This window comes from Misgurnus anguillicaudatus, chromosome 7, assembly GCF_027580225.2.
Source record: "Misgurnus anguillicaudatus chromosome 7, ASM2758022v2, whole genome shotgun sequence".
Taxonomy (NCBI): domain Eukaryota; kingdom Metazoa; phylum Chordata; class Actinopteri; order Cypriniformes; family Cobitidae; genus Misgurnus; species Misgurnus anguillicaudatus.
The window spans coordinates 38,263,720-38,286,041 of record NC_073343.2 but is presented as its reverse complement, the minus strand read 5'-3'; the positions used below and the strand labels follow the sequence as shown (position 1 = coordinate 38,286,041).

The 22,322-nt window shown below is 38.2% G+C and overlaps 1 protein-coding gene across 6 annotated transcripts; it reads left to right on the top strand.

Annotated features, from left to right (window-relative positions):
* The first annotated feature begins 257 nt into the window (after positions 1–257).
* hivep2b (HIVEP zinc finger 2b) lies at positions 258–22,290 on the top strand. Of its 6 annotated transcripts, none has more exons than XM_055171717.2 (8): positions 258–969; positions 13,422–13,514; positions 13,657–17,801; positions 17,909–18,051; positions 18,149–18,324; positions 18,402–18,497; positions 18,652–19,343; positions 19,528–22,290. In XM_055171717.2, exons 3-8 carry the CDS (start codon positions 13,950–13,952, stop codon positions 19,942–19,944), a joined length of 5,376 nt encoding a protein of 1,791 aa, XP_055027692.2. In that variant the 5' UTR covers positions 258–969; positions 13,422–13,514; positions 13,657–13,949; the 3' UTR covers positions 19,945–22,290. The 6 variants fall into 6 exon arrangements, with proteins under 6 accessions (XP_055027692.2, XP_055027688.2, XP_055027691.2 ...); XM_055171713.2 differs by having other exon boundaries at positions 13,654–17,801; XM_055171716.2 differs by lacking the exon at positions 258–969 and adding an exon at positions 4,849–5,077 and having other exon boundaries at positions 13,654–17,801.
* Positions 22,291–22,322: the final 32 nt, after the last annotated feature.

Sequence of the window (22,322 nt, the reverse complement as noted above, 5' to 3'; positions counted from 1 at the left end):
GTGATTAATCTTTTGACAGACCTAATATATTCATAATTATTATACACATATATGAACAAAAACTTTTATTCTGCAACTATATCTTGGCATTGTAAGCAACTTAAAAAAAAAAAAATATATATATATATATATAAATATATATAACCCTCCCACCAAAGGGAACCACTGTTATACATTATTAAAGTTTACTACTTACTATAATGTACTACAATGAACTATATTTGCTATGCTGTAGTAAATCCTAAAACTAAACCTTCAAATGTGTGATGTGACTTTTCTTAGTGATTTATTGAAAGATTTTCCCATTGACTTTCTTTAAAGGAGGAGCCAATATCAACTATTTCCATTGGGCCCAGTTACCAATCCTCTAGCAAGGCCCTCACATCCACTCAGACCACACAAGCATCACGACAGCAAGTTTATCATTCCCTACATTCCCTTCACGAAATGTCTAAATATTCACATTGTACTGTACGTCACACTATAAATAAATCCACACCACAGACGGTCACTAAGCAGTGAAGAAGACTAAAGCACATCGATCGATCGGTATTGCGTCCGCAGGTGTGATATTCTAAGCTAATGTCCTTGGTGCCTTGTGTCTGTATTCATCTTCCAGAGCAGATTCCCTCCGGCTTTCCCTCCCTTCCTGTGTGCCGGGATCGTGGCGCTCCGGTGTGAGCAGAAATCTATTTCTGTCCGTGTATATTCCTCTCCAGCCGCAGTCATTGCCAGCAGCGTGTTGTCACGGTGATGGACGTCTCCACCGGCCTCCCTCCACCAATCAACACGCAAGTGTTTATGCCAAGAAACATGATCATTTTCCATTTACTTCCCACTGCTCGAGTGAGTACGAGTATTGTGGCAGAGCCTAACAGAGAGCAGTCGGTATAAAATAAGACTCTTGGCAGTCACACGTTGAGGATGGGAAATTTGTCCTGTTCCTGCCACTGGACCTGACCCGGCAAGGTGAGAGAGTTTCTCAGTTGTTTACCATTTAAACTAGACTCTTGACTAGGATGTCGTCTGTTTAGCGTAAGAAAATGAAAAGTCTAAAATGCTAAGGCTGGTAAGATGTTTAACGTGTTGGTCTTGTAATGTTTGTCTTTGTTTTGCTTTGTGTCGTGTAAAAATGTGTGGCTTCTTTTTGTGAATTTACACACATGCTTTACTGAGTATTGGGTTTAAACAAATTTACTCAATCTGTCTGCTTTTTATTTATTTTTTTGGACAATATTTATCCATTCAACATCAGTATTGGCTGATTCCTGCATCTGATTGGTTAATTGTGTTTGATGTCCCAATTGAAAAGACCAGAAACCAGCCTAAGATGCTGGTCTCACAGCACGTTTTTAACTGGTTAAGCTGGTGTAGCAGGCTGGTTTGAGAGGGGTTTTGGACACTTTTTTAGTTGTTTAAACTGACATTAGCTGGTCAGGCTAAAACCAGCTGACCCACCAGCTTAAACAGCTTTGCCAAGCTTACAGGAACAGCATAAACTAGCTACTTTCATCTTAAACCAGCTAAGACCAACCTACCAGCTTAGCCAAACTGGCCAAGCTTTCTTTTAAGCTGCTGGGTCACCTGGTCTCCTTTTCAGTAGGAGTTTTATTTCCAAAATCTCCTGACAGCTTTGTTGATCAATTGTGTTATTTATATTTATTCATTTAGCAGGTGCGAAGTGACCTGTACAACTGAGTGAGCATTTAACATTTTGTCAAAGGAGCCAATAATAAGTGTAGTCTACAAGACTGTGTTTACAAGTCGGCATAAAGTTGAAGCTAAGAAAGATGAACTACACTGAAGGCAGAGGTTTTTTCATATATACACAAAGTTAGACTGTTTTCAAAGAGGGACAAACCCAGTTGTTGGGTTAAAAATGTTTAGATTGGACCCAACAATGGGTAAAACAACCCAGCTTTGGTTAAATTAAACATTTGGGTTAATCCCTTTTTGACCCAACAATGGGTTGAAAATAATATTGTGAATTTATTCTTATTAAATCACATCATGGAAACTGTATCGGCCATCCACCATTAGATCATCTGTATTATCATTGGCCATTGACAACATAGCGTATCATTTGACCGTGATCTCTGTTTGACAGATCTTGTACAGACCTGTTTGGACATGCATTCGTTCTCTCTGTACTACACAGAAATCCAATATTACAATGGTTTCCTAACTTGAATTGACACCTCGTGAATGTTTCACTGTGATGTAGCACTTACTGTACGTGTTGCCATGGTGATCAGAAAAAGATCTTCAAGCTAAAAATAAAAATCCTCAAGGCAAAACCGAAACTTGTCACATTTTTTAGTCTGGGTAATGTTATAGAGATTTGAGTACTGTCAAAGTTCACCAAAAAATGAATGTGCATGGATGTTTTTTGTGCGTGGATGTGTTTTTGTGCGTGGATATATTTTTGTGCGTGGATATATTTTTTGTGTTTGGATGTGTTTTTTGTGCGTGGATGTGTTTTTTTGTGCGCGGATGTGTTTTTTGTGTGCGGATGTGTTTTTTGTGCGCGGATGTGTTTTTTGTGCGCGGATGTGTTTTTTGTGCGTGGATATGTTTTTTGTGCGTGGATATGTTTTTTGTGCGTGGATATGTTTTTTTGTGCATGGATGTTTTTTGTGCATAGATGTTTTTTGTGCGTGGATATGTTTTTTGTGCGTGGATATATTTTTTGTGAATGGATGTGTTTTTTGTGCGTGGATATGTTTTTTGTGTGTGGATGTGTTTTTTGTGTTTGGATGTGTTTTTTGTGCGTGGATTTATTTTTTGTGCGTGGATATTTTTGTTGTGTGTGGATATGTTTTTTGTGCGTGGATATATTTTTTTGTGTTTGGATATGTTTTTTGTGCGTGGATATGTTTTTTGTGCGTGGATATGTTTTTTTGTGCATGGATGTTTTTTGTGCATGGATGTTTTTTGTGCGTGGATATGTTTTTTGTGCATGTATGTTTTTTGTGCGTGGATATGTTTTTTTGTGCGTGGATGTGTTTTTTTGTGCATGGATGTTTGTTGTGCGTGGATATATTTTTTGTGCGTGGATATATTTTTTGTGCATGGATGTTTGTTGTGCGTGGATATATTTTTTGTGCGTGGATATGTTTTTTGTGCGTGGATGTGTTTGTTGTGTGTGGATATATTTTTTGTGTTTGGATGTGTTTTTTGTGCGTGGATATGTTTTTTGTGCGTGGATATATTTTTTGTGTTTGGATGTGTTTTTTGTGCGTGGATATATTTTTTGTGTTTGGATGTGTTTTTTGTGCGTGGATATGTTTTTTGTGTTTGGATGTGTTTTTTGTGCGTGGATATATTTTTTGTGTTTGGATATGTTTTTTTGTGCGTGGATATATTTTTTGTTTTTGGATATGTTTTTTTTGCGTGGATATGTTTTTTGTGCGTGGATATGTTTTTTTGTGCGTGGATATATTTTTTGTGTTTGGATATGTTTTTTTGTGCGTGGATATATTTTTTGTGCGTGGATATGTTTTTTGTGCGTGGATATATTTTTTGTGCGTGGATATGTTTTTTGTGTTTGGATGTGTTTTTTGTGCGCGGATGTGTTTTTTTGTGCATGTATGTTTTTTGTGCGTGGGTATATGTTTCTGTGCATGGATGTTTTTTGTGCGTGGATATATTTTTTGTGCGTTGATATATTTTTTGTGTTTGGATGTGTTTTTTTGTGTTTGGATATGTTTTTTGTGTGTGGATGTGTTTTTTGTGTTTGGATGTGTTTTTTGTGCGTGGATATATTTTTTTGTGCGCGGATGTGTTTTTTGTGCGCGGATGTGTTTTTTGTGCGCGGATGTGTTTTTTGTGCGCGGATGTGTTTTTTGTGCGCGGATGTGTTTTTTGTGCTTGGATATGTTTTTTGTGCGTGGATATGTTTTTTTGTGCATGGATGTTTTTTGTGCGTGGATATGTTTTTTTATGTTTTTTTGTGCATGGATGTTTTTTGTGCGTGGATATATTTTTTGTGCGTGGATATGTTTTTTTGTGCATGGATGTTTTTTGTGCGTGGATATATTTTTTGTGCGTTGATATATTTTTTGTGCATGGATGTTTGTTGTGCGTGGGTTTATTTTTTGTGCGTGGATATATTTTTTGTGTTTGGATATGTTTTTTGTGAAACAGGGAGAATTAAACTACATCTAAAGAATTTTTTAATCGCCTTCTCTCACTGATTCACAGTTAAAAAATAAAGATTTTAAATAAAAATTAACATTTAACAGCATTTGAGATTACTATGACAGAGTGACTAATTACCCTTTTTTTTTTTAGTTAAACTAATTATTTTAGGAGTTGCCTATAAACCTACCCCCCCCCAAAAAAAATGCTAGCATCTAAAGTGGATATGCTGTATGTCATGGGTCATCACCTGGTGATATTGTCACTGGATTTTGAGTATTGCCGTCTTTAAAAAAAAAAAAAAAAAAAAAAAATATATATATATATATATATATATGTGTGTATATATATATATGTGTATATGTATTTAAGTTTAATTAGGCATCTAAAATGCATCGAAAAAAGTAAACTTGATTAAAATGAAAGTTCCCAGGTTAAAATATATTAAGTAAATTGAAAATGTTATGTCTGTGTATACAAAGATATTAAAACAATTATTTTTGGTAAAATAACAAATCATAACCAAGCATGTAAACCTTTTGATACATTAAGTAATTAACTCTGCTGTAGGTTACATAAAATATATTTAAAACGGTCAAACAAAATGTTAAATGCTTGCTCACTTTTAAGTCATTTGTCTGTAAAATGAATGAATGTAAATGTAAACGGTTCATTTTAGATGTTCAATAAAGTAAATTTTTTGGGATACATGACATGAGCTGTAAATGATTCCCCATGTGATTTTATGTGAATTAGGGTGTATAGTGTGTGTGTGATGTCACAGGTGCAGGATGGTGACTTGAGGATGCTCGTCGGCCCACTTATGTGAATATCCACTTATGTGAGCACTGGAAGAGACAAAGAATGTGAAACACAGCAGAATATAGTCGCTTGGTTGCCATGGGAACACTTCTCGTTTCTGTACAGCACATGCGAGGTGAAAGACATTTACAGTATCGTTTAGAGATGAAGGCCATTTGCATATGGCACAGTTTCAGTGCAGCATTTAAACCTCTGTAAATCTGATGTGGCTTATTGAAGAGAGGTGCTCTGTTACATTAGTACAGTGAAGAGTTGATGTCTGAAGCAAATATCTACAGTAGGGCCTATAATTGATCAACTCATTTGACTTTGGCTAGTAAGTGTATACAGTAACAGACTTAAACCTCACTTAAGATCTTAACAAATGCATAGTTACAGTGTAACACTTTATTATTGTGCCGACAAGTTTGGCGAGCGACAGTTCCTTTTTCATATTTTTAGAAATTCTTGCGGAAGTTGTGTGCATATCTGTTTAATATTCAGCGTTATCAGTCCTGGAAAACGGTTTATGTACTGTAATGCATCATTCTGTCATGGCGCTAAAAAAAAACAGCGAGTGGAGGAGGAACTTTTGCGTGCTATCAAATCACATGCAAATGTGTTGGGAAATTCTGCTGGTCAGCAGAGTCTTGTGTCTTAGACAGTGGAAAAGCCGAGCGGCGGTATGGAGAACCCGCTGGGACAGTCCATCATATTTATAGAGATACGAGAGGCTTAACCTTCAGGGCTTGTGAAAGATCAACCCGTTCAGGACCGATCACAGTGTACATAACACAGAACGCTGCAGTGCACTGAGCTCTTACAGTATATATATAGCCATAAGCATGTATTTTCAAGTCTGTGCATGTTGGAGTGCCTAACCAGTCTGTTATGTGTCTGTTCTGGAAGTCATAAACCAGAGATGAAGCGGGTTTATGTTGGACATTCATTTGCATTGTTAAGCTTTGGTGGTCAGGGTCTCTGGAGAACTAAGTAGGGATAGCCAAACTTATACAGATAAGACTTTTCTACACATAACTGTGTTACATAAGGTTGTATGTGTAAGCGCTAGTTAAAGAATTAGCTAACATGTAATGATAGTGAGCAATGCTTTTACAGCATTTATCAATCTTAGATTTTGTTCATTTCAGCATTTATTAATACATTTTTAAAATCAAAAATTGTATCTGTAAATATCTGTCATTGCACAATAAACTTTCACAAACAAACAATGAATTTTGTACTGTGATTAACAAACATTAACTAAAAGTAATAACTATATTGCTAATGCATTTATTAATGTTATTCCCAGATAACAACCACTTAAAACTAAAGGGGATCTCACACCGGATGCGCAGCTCAGTACCGTGCTGTTCTAAAAAAAACAAACGCAGGTGGCGCCTGTCTGTGGTTCCCAGCTACAACTCAGGAAGTTGCTCAAATCCCTGTTGCGTCACAGAGCGCCACTCACATAGTTTAACATTAAATAACATCATATTTGTTCCAAATCATTAACGATTAACGTTGGCTGCTAACATATATTTAGCATTTTGAAGTAGATGCTATCTGACTAAGCTTGCGCTATTTAAAGTAACACCAAAGAGTTTTGGCTCTTTGCTCCCCCTACAGGTTAGAAGCGTAATTGTCCATTACCCACTGTCATAAATACTGAGGCATAGCTGGCTCCGATTGGATTGTAGGTCTGCCGTAAAGCAAGTTTTTGTAGTATTCACTCGGACTACAGGACCGCTACCCGACGGTTGGAAACTTCTTTAGTGCGGTTTTGGCCGATAGAGGGCTGCAAAACCCTGTTTAAAGTGGATGAACGACTGAAACTGTTTTGGAAGCGTTATTTTAAGGTAAAAAAAAACTCTTTGGTGTTGCTTTAATGTGCAGTTCGGTGTGCGATACCTCAGAGTTGTCCTAGACTCGACTCGACGTGGCGGCGCGCGGCGCTGAGCTGCGCGTCTGGTGTGCGACCCCCTTAACACCACACTGTAATGGGTACAGTTTAATATTAAACAAAAATGAAATATAATAACATATATAACATTATATTTACAAATGATTGAACCAAGTAGTGTATTCATGACATTTGAATGTCTTGTTTTATCTTAAAACAGAAAGTAAACGGGTTTTCCTCATGGAAGTTCTGTGTTAAAAATTATAATAAATTGTTTTAAATCGTTATATATAATGTTCCTTACCTTATACTTATGATGTAAATAGCCGTGTAATAAGCGGGATAATGTACAAGCAGCTGGTTGTTATAGCGAATGAAATTTGCGTTTCGCGTCGGGTCCTGATCACAGTAGCTGCGTTTCCTTTACAGATTTGCGCAAAACTTTTGCTTTATTTTCGAAATATTTTCTATTTTCTAAATATTTTCTAAAAAACTACAGCAAAATGATGGCATTTCTATTAATCGATGATATGCGACTGAAACTTAGTTTTCCTTTCATGAGAAGTCTTTCCAAACACCACATAGACTGATGTTGGTAGGTTTACTATTATCACATCCACCGCATAGGCATTATTTTTAACATAAGAGTGTTATCCAAACATTAATACCAAGGAAAATTTCTTATACTTAGAAGCAGCAACATGTAGGTGTTTCTTGAAATCAAAAGAGATGTAGGAGTGTTATCCAGACATTATTGTCAAGAAAAGCTTTTTATACTTAGAAACGGCAACGTATTGAGCTGTTTCTGGGAGGTTTTAGTATACTGCGTCATTTTCAAATAATGGTTATGTGACTTGCGAATAAACCATTGCAGTTTTGCGAAAAACAACTCTTCTGAATTGCCTGAAAAACCACTTCATGCGAGTGTAGTTTTTTGCTATGTTTTTTTCCTTCAAAATTCTCGTTTTCCATTGGCTGTATTTTTAGTTTGCAATGTCAGTTTGTGCATTTTGAAGGGCAACGGTAACGCAGCTACTGTCAGGGCTCATTTCTGTGATAACAACCTATACGGGTGATTCTCACGAAAACTTGGTTTTAAAAATGTCAAGCATGAAAATGTAAAAATTGCTTAAATTTACTTTTTTTCCCCACCAGACATTGAAAAACAAAGTCTGGAGTAAATGAGAAAATTAATTTAAAAACGTTTACTTATCATTTAACACTTTTTGTAACATAATTTAAAAAATTAGTCCTAAAAAATCTCATTACCGCAACAGTCAGAAAACATCAACACTGACATATTTTCAAAATGACATGACAAACCTGAAAGAACATAATTTAAATTTGGAGATTCTGCACATGCATTTAAAATCAAAGTATTATGCTTCTATTAATTCAATTAACATTTAATAAGCATCTGTTGCGGTAATGATAATCAAAATGTCGTGTAAGCATTTTGACAAGACAGTATTTCAAATTAACTGTAAAAAAATGATCTTACCTGGTAGCCATCTTGAAGTAACTGGTCCATGTGCTTGGTCACTCAAAATCAAACTTTATTAAAATTCTGTATGTGTGCTTAAACTGTTCTCAAAAAGTGTTGCGGAGGATGAGAACATCAGGCATGGACACATCATTTTCCTAATTTTTCTTCATTATTATTATACATGAATATTCAGTAAATATTTTTTCTGTCATCTAAAGAAGTCTAGCAAAACATCCATTTATTTTTTTTCTTAATATTTTTCTGTTAATTTGATTAAATTACAACATTACGCATGTTCAAACACAGCCGGACACATTGCGGTAATGAGAATTTCAGCAGAAAATGAGATAAAATGTACAATTATAAATTCTTATGTTGAAATCACACATTGTGCAAGGTAGAACACAGTATTGTGTTAATTCTGATGCTTTTTAATGTTACTATATTACACATTTTAAAGCTAAAATCATTAGTGCCGTGGTGTTTCAATGGTTCGTGAGAATCACCCATACATTATCCCTTACTTAAAGGAACAGTATGTAGGATTGTGGCCAAAACTGATATTGCAATCACAAAACTTGTGGCTAAAACTGGTACTGCAATCACACAACTGGTGGCCAATACACAAAATGACAACATAAACATCAGTTGAGGGCTGCAACTCCACTTTTTAAACGACAATATCCTGGCCGGACCACTGTTGTGATATAAGTATTTGAAATGAAAATGATTTCTTAATGTCTAGTGACATATCAGGGCCATTTAATGATTAATTGATATAAATTTCTTACATACTGTTCCTTTAACAAATGCAACCTTATTGTGAAGTGTTACCTTGTTATCAGTGTGGTTAAAGCATGGTTACTGTAGTAAAAGGATTATTTTGCCACTGGTATCCAGTACACCAAAAAACATGGTTTATTTTCGTAATATGCAAAAATTACGAAATTTGCGTAAGATGCAATGTTTTACCTGACAGAGAATGAGATACAAAGTAGAGACTTAGTAGAAGTATGTTTTGGGTTTATATGTAAGAGTCATGCTCGTCTTATCATTTGTAAGGTTTCTGTAATGTTACTTAACAGACTATGATTACAACACTCTGCACCATATCATGTTCTCCGATCCTCCCAAACCTCCCCAACGCTGGACACAGTTGTCTTCCCCCAATGTAACTTAAGATGGTGGTCGCTGCATGTCAAATATTTTTAGCTGTGCGAATTGTAGTGTGTTGAAAGGTCAAGGTTACATGCCAGTTGAGGATTCACAAACTATTTTGTAAAACATCTTTGTGTAAAAAGTCACAAAGTGTGGGTTCAAAGTCATTTCAATGATATATTTCCCAGTTATACAAGATAAGAAGTTTAAGAAGGCGGGGCTTAATTTAATTTCCAGGAATTGATTGGATCATAAAAAGTAGGCGTTTCTTACCAAAACACCAGCGGTTCAAATCAGCAGTTGGTTGTAGGGGAGGGATCAGAGACGTCAGTGTAAAGGAAAGCCGTTTCGATTTCATGTAATCTAGTAGATGATGCTGATGCTTTGACACTTTCATCAGCTGTCCAGTGTTTTGTCTTTGGCTGAAGTTGTCCGTCCTTTCAATTCTGTGCAAAAATGAATGTATATGTATGAATGGTGTAATGTTCTCTGCAAGATGTTTTTAAGTTTTACTTTATTTTATTTTGTTTATTCATGATCAAGCAAATTTGCATCTGCAGTCTCTGGACACGATGTTGTTACATAAAATCAAGTACTTCAATATTACTATAAAAATTAATGATACAAATCACAAAATCACAGGCAGTAAAACTGCAATCTCTCAGTTAGTCTCTCTGTGTAGTCTCTCAGTTCCCTCTTTCCCTGATGCAAAAGTGTCCTTCAACGTGGGCCGTTGCATAACCCTTCACAGGGCCCCTTTTCTATTTTTGTTCCTGGATACGCGTCTCACTGAGGAGGTATTTTCTGTGGCGAGTCGCTAGCATCTGTAGGTCTTCTAATGTACTCTCATTGAGCAGGACATGGAGGACCGCAGGGATTTATTTTGGTCAAACAGGGCTTTATTTAAAGGTTATGGACTGCGATACAGGAATCAGGAATGATGAGAACATCTGCCTGTGACTGGAGATACCGGACAAGGCTGTGTTTGGACACCAGGTTCGTAGAATGACAGCAGTATGTTGTTCGTCTTACTGGGAATCAAAAGCAGGTGACTTGTCAAAGTCAGAAGCCGACCGTTCTGATTTAATCTCTTGTGTAAGATCCTCTATGCAGGTTCAAGGTGAACGTACGGCTGTCGTTGTTGGATGTAACACAGCTGTATTGAGATGCTTTGCCAGGCATGTCATTATCTTGTGATGGCAGTGACGTAATGGCGTTCTCCTTATCTGCTTATATTTTCCCACCACAGGCTTTAATGTGTTGCACTGGTTGTTGTTGTTGTTGTACTGTGGATGTGTTACTGCTGATGTATTTGCATGCATGAAGGTGAAGATACAAGGTCAAGCTAAACACTACTGCCTATTATGTTCAATTTTGTTCTTTAATGATGAGATCACATTACTTTGACCCATCGGTGCAGTCATGAATGGTGAATAATTTGGTGCCATTGACACATTTCACCAGTTAACCCAGTTTATAAGAAAGCATGAAGTCTCTAGTAGGTTACTTTAATGTGTTGCAACATTTACGTAATGCTGTCGAGAAGAACCAGGTTGAAAATCAGATTTTGATTTAGTTATTCTTACATCACCTGTCAAAAGCTTTGGACAGTAAGTTGTTTAGATCCTCACTGGACCCGTAGGAAGCACCGACTTCATTGCAAGGTTTGATAAAGGTTCTGTCTTGGGTTTCTTCTCTGATGGCTTGCAGAGTTTGAATGTCCTAATTAAATGAAGCTCAGAGGCCTGAACCTGATAACCTTATGTAACCTCATTAGACTCATTCAGATGTATGCAAATGTAATTTATAATTGCGATCACCCTTTTGATTTATGCTTTAAGACCCAATATAATTGTTTTATATTCTATTCATATTGTGGTATTATTACCAACATATACTGTATTGAGAAAATGATCACCATTTATTGATTAAATTATTTCTTTATTTATTTTCCTTTTGTAAGGTTAATGCATTGTGTTTCATACTAAAGACTTGTCCTTTTAAAGGTGCCAAAGAATGCATTAATATAATCTGATTTTTATCATTTTTATCTGATATCTACATAGAAGGTTTGTGGTGCAAAAATTATCCAGAGATGGTTTTACATGACCATTTAAAACCCTAGGATTTGTCATAAGAATAAATGATTACCTTATTTGAAAGGGTCATGAATAATAATTTTGAGCTCTGCTCTGATTGGCTGTTTCAGAGTGCAGCTCCTTCAGTAGCTCTGTGTGTGTGTAAATCAGACGAAGATACAGAATTTGATTGTTTGGAGATTGTTAATGGACATTTTTAAGTGGTAAGAGTTCTGAGGGTTTTTTTTCAGTATAGACCTGCAAAACGTAAGTGTAATGTCAATAGTAGAACTTCGCCCTAAATGATAGCATATAGCATTAATTAGCATATAGCGCTAACTTAGCAGTCACAACTTTGTTTTTAGCATTGTAACATCATTGTACTTCATTTAATGTTGGGGCGTACATCTGGACTGCAATGTCACAGTTGGTGTTATGTTGAGATTGGTCTGTTTTCCAGCCGTCTTTTGCATGCACGAGGTTTACATAAGAAGGACCAAACAATCACGTTTTAGGCTCACGATATGATGTTAGCATGTACAGAGCTCATATTATCCATTTATGATGAGGTAAATACAGTTTTACAATCTACGGCACCTTTAACATCTAAATGTGTTCTTGTATAGCATAGTGGTAGAGCAAAATGTTGTGGGTTTGAACTCAAGCAACACACACATGCTGATGAAAAATGCATACCTGGTAATGCACTCCAATAGCCTGACGTTGCCATACTCAATTCTAGTCAGAATTTGAGTCTGATACCGCTCCATTGAACAATAATTATGAGGCGTGTCTCAACCGAAAAATGCCTCTGCAATCAATTGGATAGACCTACGACCAATACGAGCAACGGAGTGTGTGACGTATGTTGAAATTACGTCTTTGCAGCCTGACCGAACTGCTAGTTATTTCGCTACAATGACACTGACATTGTGATTATACTAAGTTAGCGAATGTACATCAACACCTATTATGTTTACAACATTTCGTTTATATCACAACATGAAGTATTTACTAAGTCATAGTGTAAGACTATCTCTTACCATTTGTACGTTAGGTGAACTTCATCCACGACGATACCCATTACGTTTGCTTGAAAATATTGGAGCCTAGCATGTCCCTCCACTTATTCAGCAACCACGATTCCGGGATTCCGAAAAGAAGCTGGCAACGACCGCTAATTATATCCATCTCGTCGTGCACGCTGAGTTGCATCGCCGTGATAACGTTACCCATTTCAGTTGCGACCAACTTTTGCCGAATAGGAAGGACGGCAAAAACATCAACAAATGCCCTGCTCGCGTTTCTCTGTTCCTCTTTTAAAATCAATGCTCTGTCGATATCTTTTAGAACAGACTCAATGTCAGAATCCACACATCTGAACTTTACAGCGGCAGCCATTCAACACACGCGCTCTTTGGTGACGTGGTTCATTACGTTACTGTTGATTATCTGTCCATCATCGTATAAAGCCCGCCCTGACAATTTGATTGGTTCGACCAGCGTTTGTCCTAGCATAGTAGCTCCTCAACGCAGAAACCCCAGACCCATCTTCCCGTTTACAAAATCTTGTGGGCGGGGCTAAGATCGGCTGGCACCCAGGCTAGCACTCCAAGTCACTTTGGATAAAAGCTAAAATGCATAAATTTCTGCCAAATGAATGCATTTAAATGTAATGCGTAAACGTTACATACCACATGGTCTTCAAACAGACAATTTATTTAAGTGTGAAATGATTTTGTTACACAGATACAGTATTGCATTATTGTCTTTACCCCCCCCCCAATTAAATATGAATAGACATGTACTTGTAGTTTTGGTCAAATGTCTAACAGACGATTTCTTGACCTTACAGCTTGAGAAAGCCTTCAAATCCATCACAATTTCTCGGACAGAGACAATGATGACGTTGGCAGTTTGCCTTGAGAAACACCCCGCTCAGGTCATGGTGAGTTTATATGCCAGTGTTGGTTTAAAGTTGACTTTTGTATTTTTGTAGTCAGATGATAAATTAACTGCACTCTAAATTATTCTTCAATATAGTTTAAACATTTGATAACATGTTATTTTTTTCTTTTCTTTTTCAGCAGATGATTTGTAGTCGCCAGTCTTAAGCTTATATAGAGATGGAGACCATTTTTAAACAACTGGCTGAAGTATACTTTTGAACATGTGGAAGAGATTATTCCACTGTTTTCTAAAATTGATGCTGTTGGACTGACTGTTGTACAATCACAGGAAATTATTTAATGTGCTGAAGGATTAACCCTGTTAAGAGTGTCCATTGATAAAGAAAAACAACCTTTCATGAAAGTAACGTGATGTTGGTTATTACAAAACTAAGGCAATGTAGCAACTGTAGTTAAAAAGAGACATACTGACTATGGAGGCTACAAAATCCTCCAGTAATGCAGAGCGATCCAAGCAGACGGTCAGTTTTAAAGATGACAAAAAACACTTGTCATTTGAGATGACACAAAGACTCCAATCCTCTGGCTCAGAGGACAAAGTAAGAGTGGCAGATCAACCTCAGACAGCAGCTGAAAGTCCATCTGCTGGTATGGAGTCACAGGCCCTCGCTTCAGGAAGTACTCTTACCTCAAAATCTGGAGAACAGTGTCACGTTCGTCTCAGGAGAAAGACTATTTCTCTCCCGAACAAACAGTATCTTCAATCGGAATATGATCTTCAGCTGTCTGAGGGCCCGCACAGAAAAGAGCAGAAATCTGGGAAGACTGGAAAATATGTATGCCAGTATTGTGGAAGGGCTTGTGCAAAACCCAGCGTATTGAAGAAGCACATCCGTTCTCATACAGGTGAGCGGCCATATCCGTGTATCCCTTGCGGTTTTTCTTTTAAAACCAAGAGCAACCTATACAAACACAGAAAATCTCACGCCCATGCAGTGAAAGCCGGGTCAGTTCCGTATTCGGAACAAGACAGCAAGCATGCAGATGAAGAGTCGACAGTCGGGGAAGGTGAGATGCAGTCTGATGCCGAGCAGAGTACTGATACCGATGAAGAGGTCACAGAGGATTTGTCTTTGGATACAACAATCCATAACAAAGATACAGATATTTTCATTACAGAAAAGAGTAAAAAATCAGCAAAAAAAGATGATGTGATGCTCTCCACCCCAAGTTTACTCAAAAAGGAAACTGCATCATCGGGAAAAGTGTCTTTGTGGCAGTTTCGAGAAATGATGGCACCGCCAGCGATTGCTCAGGTGGACCAAATGGTGGAGTTCTCCACCATCAAGCAAAGACTGGCACTCAGGCTGTCAGAGAAGAAAAGTCAAGACTCTGACCAGTCTCTTTCCCTGCCCAGTTCTTACAGTAAGGGTAGCACCGATTCCGGCTACTTCTCGCGTTCCGAGAGTGCCGAACAACAGTTCAACCCGGCAAGTGCGAGTGCCAAGTCCTATCAAGAGATCATGTTTGGAAAATGTTATAAACCGACCGCCAGACCAAAGCAATCAATCACCGTACAGACCTGTATGACGGACATAAATGAAGCCACGTCAAGTTTCATGATAAAACTAAACAAAAGCACGAAGCCGGGTGATCTAGAATCCTGTGTACATCGGAGCAAAAAAGACCTTGTCCGATCGTTAAAAATTGATTCTTTGCAAGAGGAAGATTACCAAGATCCTGATATGTATCAAGGTAGCACTGATCTTTTGGAATTAGAGAGTGGCATGTTCTTACGCAGTAACTCTCTTCCAACGTCATCTAATTCAAATCTGAATGCACCACAAGGACTAAGAAGCAGTAATTCATTCGATGAAAGAATGACAGGTGCTGATGTCACTTACCGGGGGGCGGTGGGTATAAGGAGACTCATGCGTCAAACTGCGTTTGAGCACTCAGCTAATGAGGGACATGGTGAATCAGACTGTTACACTCACCTGGCTTGTAGCCTGAAATCTGAGTTAAAAATTGGCACTGAAAGCTATCAAGAAACTGAGTCATGGCCAATCTCCCAAAGCCAAATGTCAGAAACATCCACAAGAAAAAGAAGAAAAGACAAAAGTGTCATGGAGGAAGAAGATTCTCAAAGTCAAGGGTCTTCAAACATATCTAAGATAAAGGAAAGTGCTTTAGATACTGGCTTCTCTGATACTGAGAGAAGAGCTGGCAGCAATGTTATCTCAGTAATTCAGCATACGAATAAATTAAACTGGTCAAACGCTTCAGAGACGTCATCAGACATTAAATCACATAGTGCAGACAAAGCTGCCAAATTCAATGAAAAGGAGCATAGGATAGAGGGTCATGGAAATGACACAAATCGTAGCTCGGAAAGAATAGACTGGCAATGGGGTAGCAGTGTAACCCTGAAACCTCACATGATGAAGCAGCAGCTAGCCTCTCAGTCCAGTATCCAAGTGCCAGAGATTAGAGTAACAGTGGAGCCTGACAGACCAGACAAAAATCCAGATGCAGGGGTCAAACAAAGAGAGAAGCACACTGAAGAGTTCCAGTGGCCGCAAAGGAGTGAGACACTGTCACAGTTTCCAGTGGAAAAACTACCACCCAAAAAGAAACGTTTGCGATTAGCGGAGATGGAATGTTCTTCTGGCGAGTCCAGTTTTGAATCTGCTTGCACAAGTCTCTCCAGAAGTCCCAGTCAGGATAGCAATTTATCTCACAGTTCAAGCTTCTCCCAGTCACTCGACAGAGAGGAGATCCTTAATATCGCATCTCAAACCAATTCAGATGAGTTTAATAAGCCATTGGAGTTCTTATCAGTTCCACCGATTTCCCAGAGTAATCACAAAGAAATGCGACGGTCTGCATCAGAGCAAGCACCCTATAACTTTCCTATAGAGGTTTCGGAGTTTAGAAGCAAGTCATTCGACTATGGAAGTCTGTCTCCATCATCTTCATTTAGGCAGGAGGATGTTAAAGAACGTAGAAGGGGCTTCTTAGTTAGACAGACATCTTTAAGTGGCGAACCCGATGCTTGCTCTACAAGCAAACAATTTTCAGTTGAGGGATCCATTGAAGAAATTAGATGTTCTTTAACTTCTGGTCCCCCATTTCAGCAGCATAAACAAATCTCATCTAATAAGCATTACACTCACTCCAATGTTTGTCTTGACATTGATAGCATAACGCGTCTAATTAAGAAGGAACCTGAAGATTTCCAGGCAGCTGATACTTATATCAGCTTAAGAAACCCACAGGAAGATTGTTCACAGAGCTTAGGCAATGTTTTGACCACAATAGCAGTGCTTTCACAAGCTCAACAAGCATTAGCCAGTCAAAGGATGTCTAGTTTACTAGTTCCTGTACGAATTCAGATGCAAGTGCCATCCTATGGAAGCGTAACATACACAAGTATATCTCATATTCTGGATTCTCAAACACAAAATCCTATCTTGTGTGTAGAACGCAAGAAATCCATCTGTGAGAGTTTCACTGGTATTAATAACACAACAAGTGAACCATCTCAAATTTCAAGGCAAGCCAGGGGACAACTGCGCAACCCACAGGCATCACCGGCAAAGCTTAACACAGGCATCCCTTTGTCGTTAACGTCCAAAACCATCTCGACCACTGAGGCCCCTAGTGGCAGCGCAAACAAGCGCATGCTTTCTCCTGCGAGTAGCATTGAGCTCTTCATCGAAGCAAAGCAGCAAAAACGAGTTAAAGATGAGAACATTTACGGACAGATTGTCAAAGAGCTAGGTGCTGTGGAGTTAGGAAATCTTAAAAGTGAAAAGGAATGTCCCAAGAACATTTTTGAATCCGCAAATATCCAGGAGCCCACGGAGGAGGTAGATATGGATGAGGTCAACTTAGATTCATACCCCAATGCAAAACTACAGTCACCTGCCAGTATTCCTCAAGATGCTGCTATAATGGAATGCAAACCAACAGCAGATCGCACGATGGCTACTCGATATACTGCCTTAGGTGCTATGCCCACTGAGATCACTGGTGCTTTACTATTCTCCAAGTTTCCAGGGCTTCATACTACTACTTGTGTAAGCTGGTGCTATCTTAACTCAACTAAGCCAAATAGCACCCAAACAGCCACCCAGTTTTCAGAGTATGCCTCGTGGTTCATGAGATGCCATAACCCCAACCCACCCAGTCTTAACACGGGGATGGTTCTTGCTCTTCTCCGATCCAAACAAAGGAGGCAAGATGTGGTTTATACGATCGCTACCATGTATCAACCTGGATTACTTGTTACCTCCACTCCATGGAGACAAAAACAAGAACAAGTATGTATTCTTGTTGATTTACCATGTGTTGCCATACCACAATTTAACTCAATGTTAACACCGTAGTTCTTTAGTCATATCTTCCATAAAGTCTTTTAATATTGCAGCTAACTCTGGAATGCAATGAGGAAGAGAAAAAACATGACGTAAGACTGAAAGACATTGGCCAGAGATGCAAATCCTTACGAGAGGACGTTGCATTGTCTGTACGTCAACCAGAACCAACGCGTGTAAGGATTTTCGAAGGAGGGTACGGATGTGTGTGTGTTAAAATAACAATAATTATAATGTTGATTGTTGTAATCCATGTTACTGAAAGTGTTCTGTCTTTTATTTATCTCTGTAAGCTATAAGTCCAATGAGGACTATGTGTATGTGAGGGGCCGTGGCAGGGGAAAGTATATTTGTGAAGAGTGTGGTATTCGTTGTAAGAAGCCGAGCATGCTCAAGAAACACATCCGAACTCACACAGATGTGAGACCTTACGCCTGCAAGTGCTGCAATTTTGCCTTTAAAACTAAAGGTTGGTTTGGTCACATATTATCAAGTCTTCTAAATCCAAAGCATTAAGACTGAGAAGTAACACATGTCTTGTTTTAGGGAATCTTACCAAGCATATGAAGTCAAAGTCTCATATGAAAAAATGCCTCGAACTGGGAGTTTCACCCACTGCCATTGACAGTACAGAGGATGCAGGTAGGATTGGTATATCATTTGAAATTTGGGGCTGCTTAGCTCACATGCTACAGTTTTGGGAAAGCATACCCTCTGTTATCTCTTGTTTTGGTCCAACATTACACCCAAATGGTAAATGTGTTAATTCAGTTTTGTCCTGTCATTCCTTGTGTAGATGACCCCCAGAAGTCCCCAGATATCAGGCCAGCGGAAACACCCAATAAACATCAGTTCTCAGATGTGGAGGACTCTGATGGTGTCGACGAGGATGGCGACGAGCCAGAAGATGAGGAAGACGATGAATGCGATGGTGATTCTACACCAAAAACGCTGTCCAGAAGCACAAGTCCTCAGCCCTATGCAGTCAACAAGCCATTTTTCTCCAGCCGTGTCACTAAACCATATCACGACACAAGCCTCAATCCATCGAAGGAACAGCTCGAAATTTCATTTCCGGGTACTGAGGATGATTTCACTTATTCAGAGCTCTGCCCACCTCAGCTGTTGTCACCTTGTTGGGACTCACCTCGCCCGAGGTACACGTGCCCTAGAGGAGACTTGTCACCCCAGGGCCATTTGTTGTCAAGCCGTGATTCGTCTCCCCTGAGGGCCGTTTCTCCGAGGAGAGATCTGAGTATCAGAGGGGATTTCTCACCTATTCAGCAGCTCTCACTTGTAAGACCTGCAAGTTCTGACTCAATAGGACGAGCACAGTCTCCAATGGGTCGACAAAAAGGGGTTCTCAGGGCCGCGTCCCCACGTAGGGGCTCTTACCAGCACAGGGCCCACGTGGATCAGGGAAGAAGTGTGAGATTTCAGACTTCACCCCATAGACCAGTTTTTGGAGTACTCTCGGATATGGGAATGGTATGCATTCACACATTTCTTTATGCATGCAGATCTGTTTTTATTTGACCAAAAGCAGCATTTTGATAACGGCACTATGTTTTATATCAGTGTGAGGTAGTTTTGTAATTTTGTCAATCAAGACTTGGTGTGAATATGCCGTTGCTTGAAACTAACAGTATACTAATCCACGTTCTTCTTATAGGATCAAGTAGATGCTCCTCTGTACGTTCCTGTTGGCCTATGCAGCACTAAAGATCCATCTACCAGCCTGCATACAGACATCCTCAGCCATTTACCTTTGCACTCTCAAGGGCAGGTGCCAACACCTGTTCCAATGATCCCTATCGGGGGATTAAGGATGCCCTCCACATCATCACCCGGTGCTGCTGGGGAGAGAAATTTCCTCCCGTCAATTCCAAAAGGGAACATATCAGAAAGTGCTTGCAACACCTCAGCCCCCATCCCAGATCCTGGATTAGCTCACGGTGGAGAGATGCCTCACACCAGCCTTCCCCACAAAGATGATAGAAAGGAAGAGAGCGTCCAGATCTGTGCAAAAGCTATTGCATCCCTCCGAATAACATCTGATGATGCAACTGATAAAACTCCTAAAAGTTGATTTTTAATTCACATTTGAAAGCGAAGCTGAATTTAAGCTTTGTCCAGGAACATCACGCAGTATGCAAATGTAGATGTAAACGCTTGGCCAACTCATTGCAAGTGTGCAGTTCTATTGAACAAACCTTTCTGGTGGTCAGCAACCTCAGTTCTCTACTGTACCTTTAAATGTCTGTGCCATGAAACTCAATGTGTTATTCAGGTAATTTGCTACAAACAATCTCTCCTTTACCGTGATTATTGATTATTCCACCTGAAAGATACCACAGGACCATAACAACAGAAACCGACAGCTAATCTCTGCAAAAGAGCCTTTTTTGACAATGCATACTTGCGTGTCATTATGAATCGTGGCCTTAAGTGTCGAAGTTTGACCGGTCATCAGTAAGTTCCTGCAGGCAGATGCCATAAATACACCATTGTGGGGCAGAATTGAGATGAAAGGTAGTGTAAAAAGCTTTTTAAATGCAATGCAATTCAGTTGTGTTTAGCCAGTTCATTTATTTATGAACATAAGGGTATGTTTCACAGTCTGACCATGCATTTTTGGAGTTTGGTACTTTAAAAGTAAATGGAATCAAGTAATGCACAGATTATGCACATGATCTTACACTAATCACATTTACATGACATAATATAAATAAGATGCGACTTTAACAGGACATTGAAAGCATTTTCCAGCAGGAATTGTGATTCCATCGAGTAACAGAAACATTCATACAGATTCATATGGAAATCATCTTCATTGACTTCTGCTTGTGCCTTTTAAGAATATGTCTGCATATCCCCTCAATGAGAGACGGTCATCAGCGGTTTCTGCACTTACTAGTGGTGGTTATTTAGTTGAGCTAATATATGAGATATCGTGATTGCTTTAAAGATTGCACTTACCTGTATGCTAAAGTTTGCATATTGCATTAAGCTGTGCTATAATGTTGCCTTTGATGCTGTTGTATATTATCGCTGGCACCTTTTTAACTTAATTGACTGAAACTCTTTTTTTTGTTTAAAACTTCTAGTATTTTTCTAAATGTATCATACCTCGTTTCTTTATTTAATCTTTAGATTTTTCAGCGCTTATGTAACAAAATGCCATTACAAGCCATTTATAATAATTTAATCGGATATCATATTATTATGTAAGAAGTGGTACGTATTATGTATTAAGATGACTATTTGAAGCACTTTTTAGCAAGCTGATAGCCTGAATGTCATGTCATCAGTATTGGAGCTATATGTTGAAGATAAGATATTTTAGGATTGAGGTTTTTTGATTGATATAATCATATGGCACAACATTCCAGTGTTAAGTCAATTATTTGTGCACACATACATGCGTGATCGTACATGCACATACACATAAAACTACTATCATGTACTGTAATTGCTTTTGAGGAGTGTTCAGTGTTGAAGTGAGCAAATATGATTGGTCTATTTGAAGGGATTTTTGCTTTTTTGTGTTTATCTTGATATCAGATGAAAGGGTTGTGTCTGGTGAATATTTGACTGTTTGAATGTATGAATCGACTATAAGTCATATTAAATGTCTTTGCTATCTCATTTTAAACATATTGATATATGAAGTAGCAATCGGTGCAGAGAAGCTTGTAACACAAAGGTTGTATATGTTAACATAATGTTACAAATGCACATTTTTAAGTTTAATCAACTTTACAAGTCGTTTTAACTGTATTGACTTGTGATGAGTTGCTGTAACTTATAAAATTAAGTTGACATAACTAAAGCAAATTTAACTTGATTCAACTCATCACTTGTAATGACTTGTTAATCCTAGTTGATTAAACTTAAAAAAGTGCAAAATTATATTTGTTATGAACAATACTTGTACAGCATCTTTTAATCTTGGTTATGTTACCTTTACTTAAACTTAAATGAACATGAACCGAGATTAATAAAAGTTGTGTAAGTGTTTATTTCAGGAGACCTATAATGCATATGTTAACAAATGATTGAACCTGTTTGTGAAGTGTTAGCGGCGACTCATTTCAGTTTATATTATTTATATTAAAGTCTGAGTGTTACAAACATTAAGATGGTGAAGTTACTGTAGTGAAACAGACTTTATATGAATGGACTTTCATGTTTACAGTATTACATAGCTTATTAAAGACTTTGAGGTAACTTATTTTAAATGGATGGTATTTAGTAGTTGTGTTATTTATCTTACAGACTGGCACATGCTTATCGTCTATAGAAATTCATGAAGATTTCTTTCTTTCTTTGCCCATAAAGGCAGCTGATTTCTCCTTATTTGTTTGTTTTTGATTTACTCTGATTAAAAGATGTCCTTTAGAAAATATGATATTAAAGTTATATCTATTGAAAACACTTGTTGACAATGTTCTTACCTCAAAATAA

What these genes read in the sequence shown, in the direction of transcription:
- hivep2b (XM_055171717.2), top strand. Translation starts at nt 13,950, where the DNA reads ATGGAGGCTACAAAATCCTCCAGTAATGCAGAGCGATCCAAGCAGACG. An exon ending in GGAGACAAAAACAAGAACAA is followed by an intron (nt 17,802 to 17,908) that starts GTATGTATTCTT and finishes TTAATATTGCAG; the next exon opens with CTAACTCTGGAATGCAATGA. An exon ending in TGACAGTACAGAGGATGCAG is followed by an intron (nt 18,498 to 18,651) that starts GTAGGATTGGTA and finishes TTCCTTGTGTAG; the next exon opens with ATGACCCCCAGAAGTCCCCA.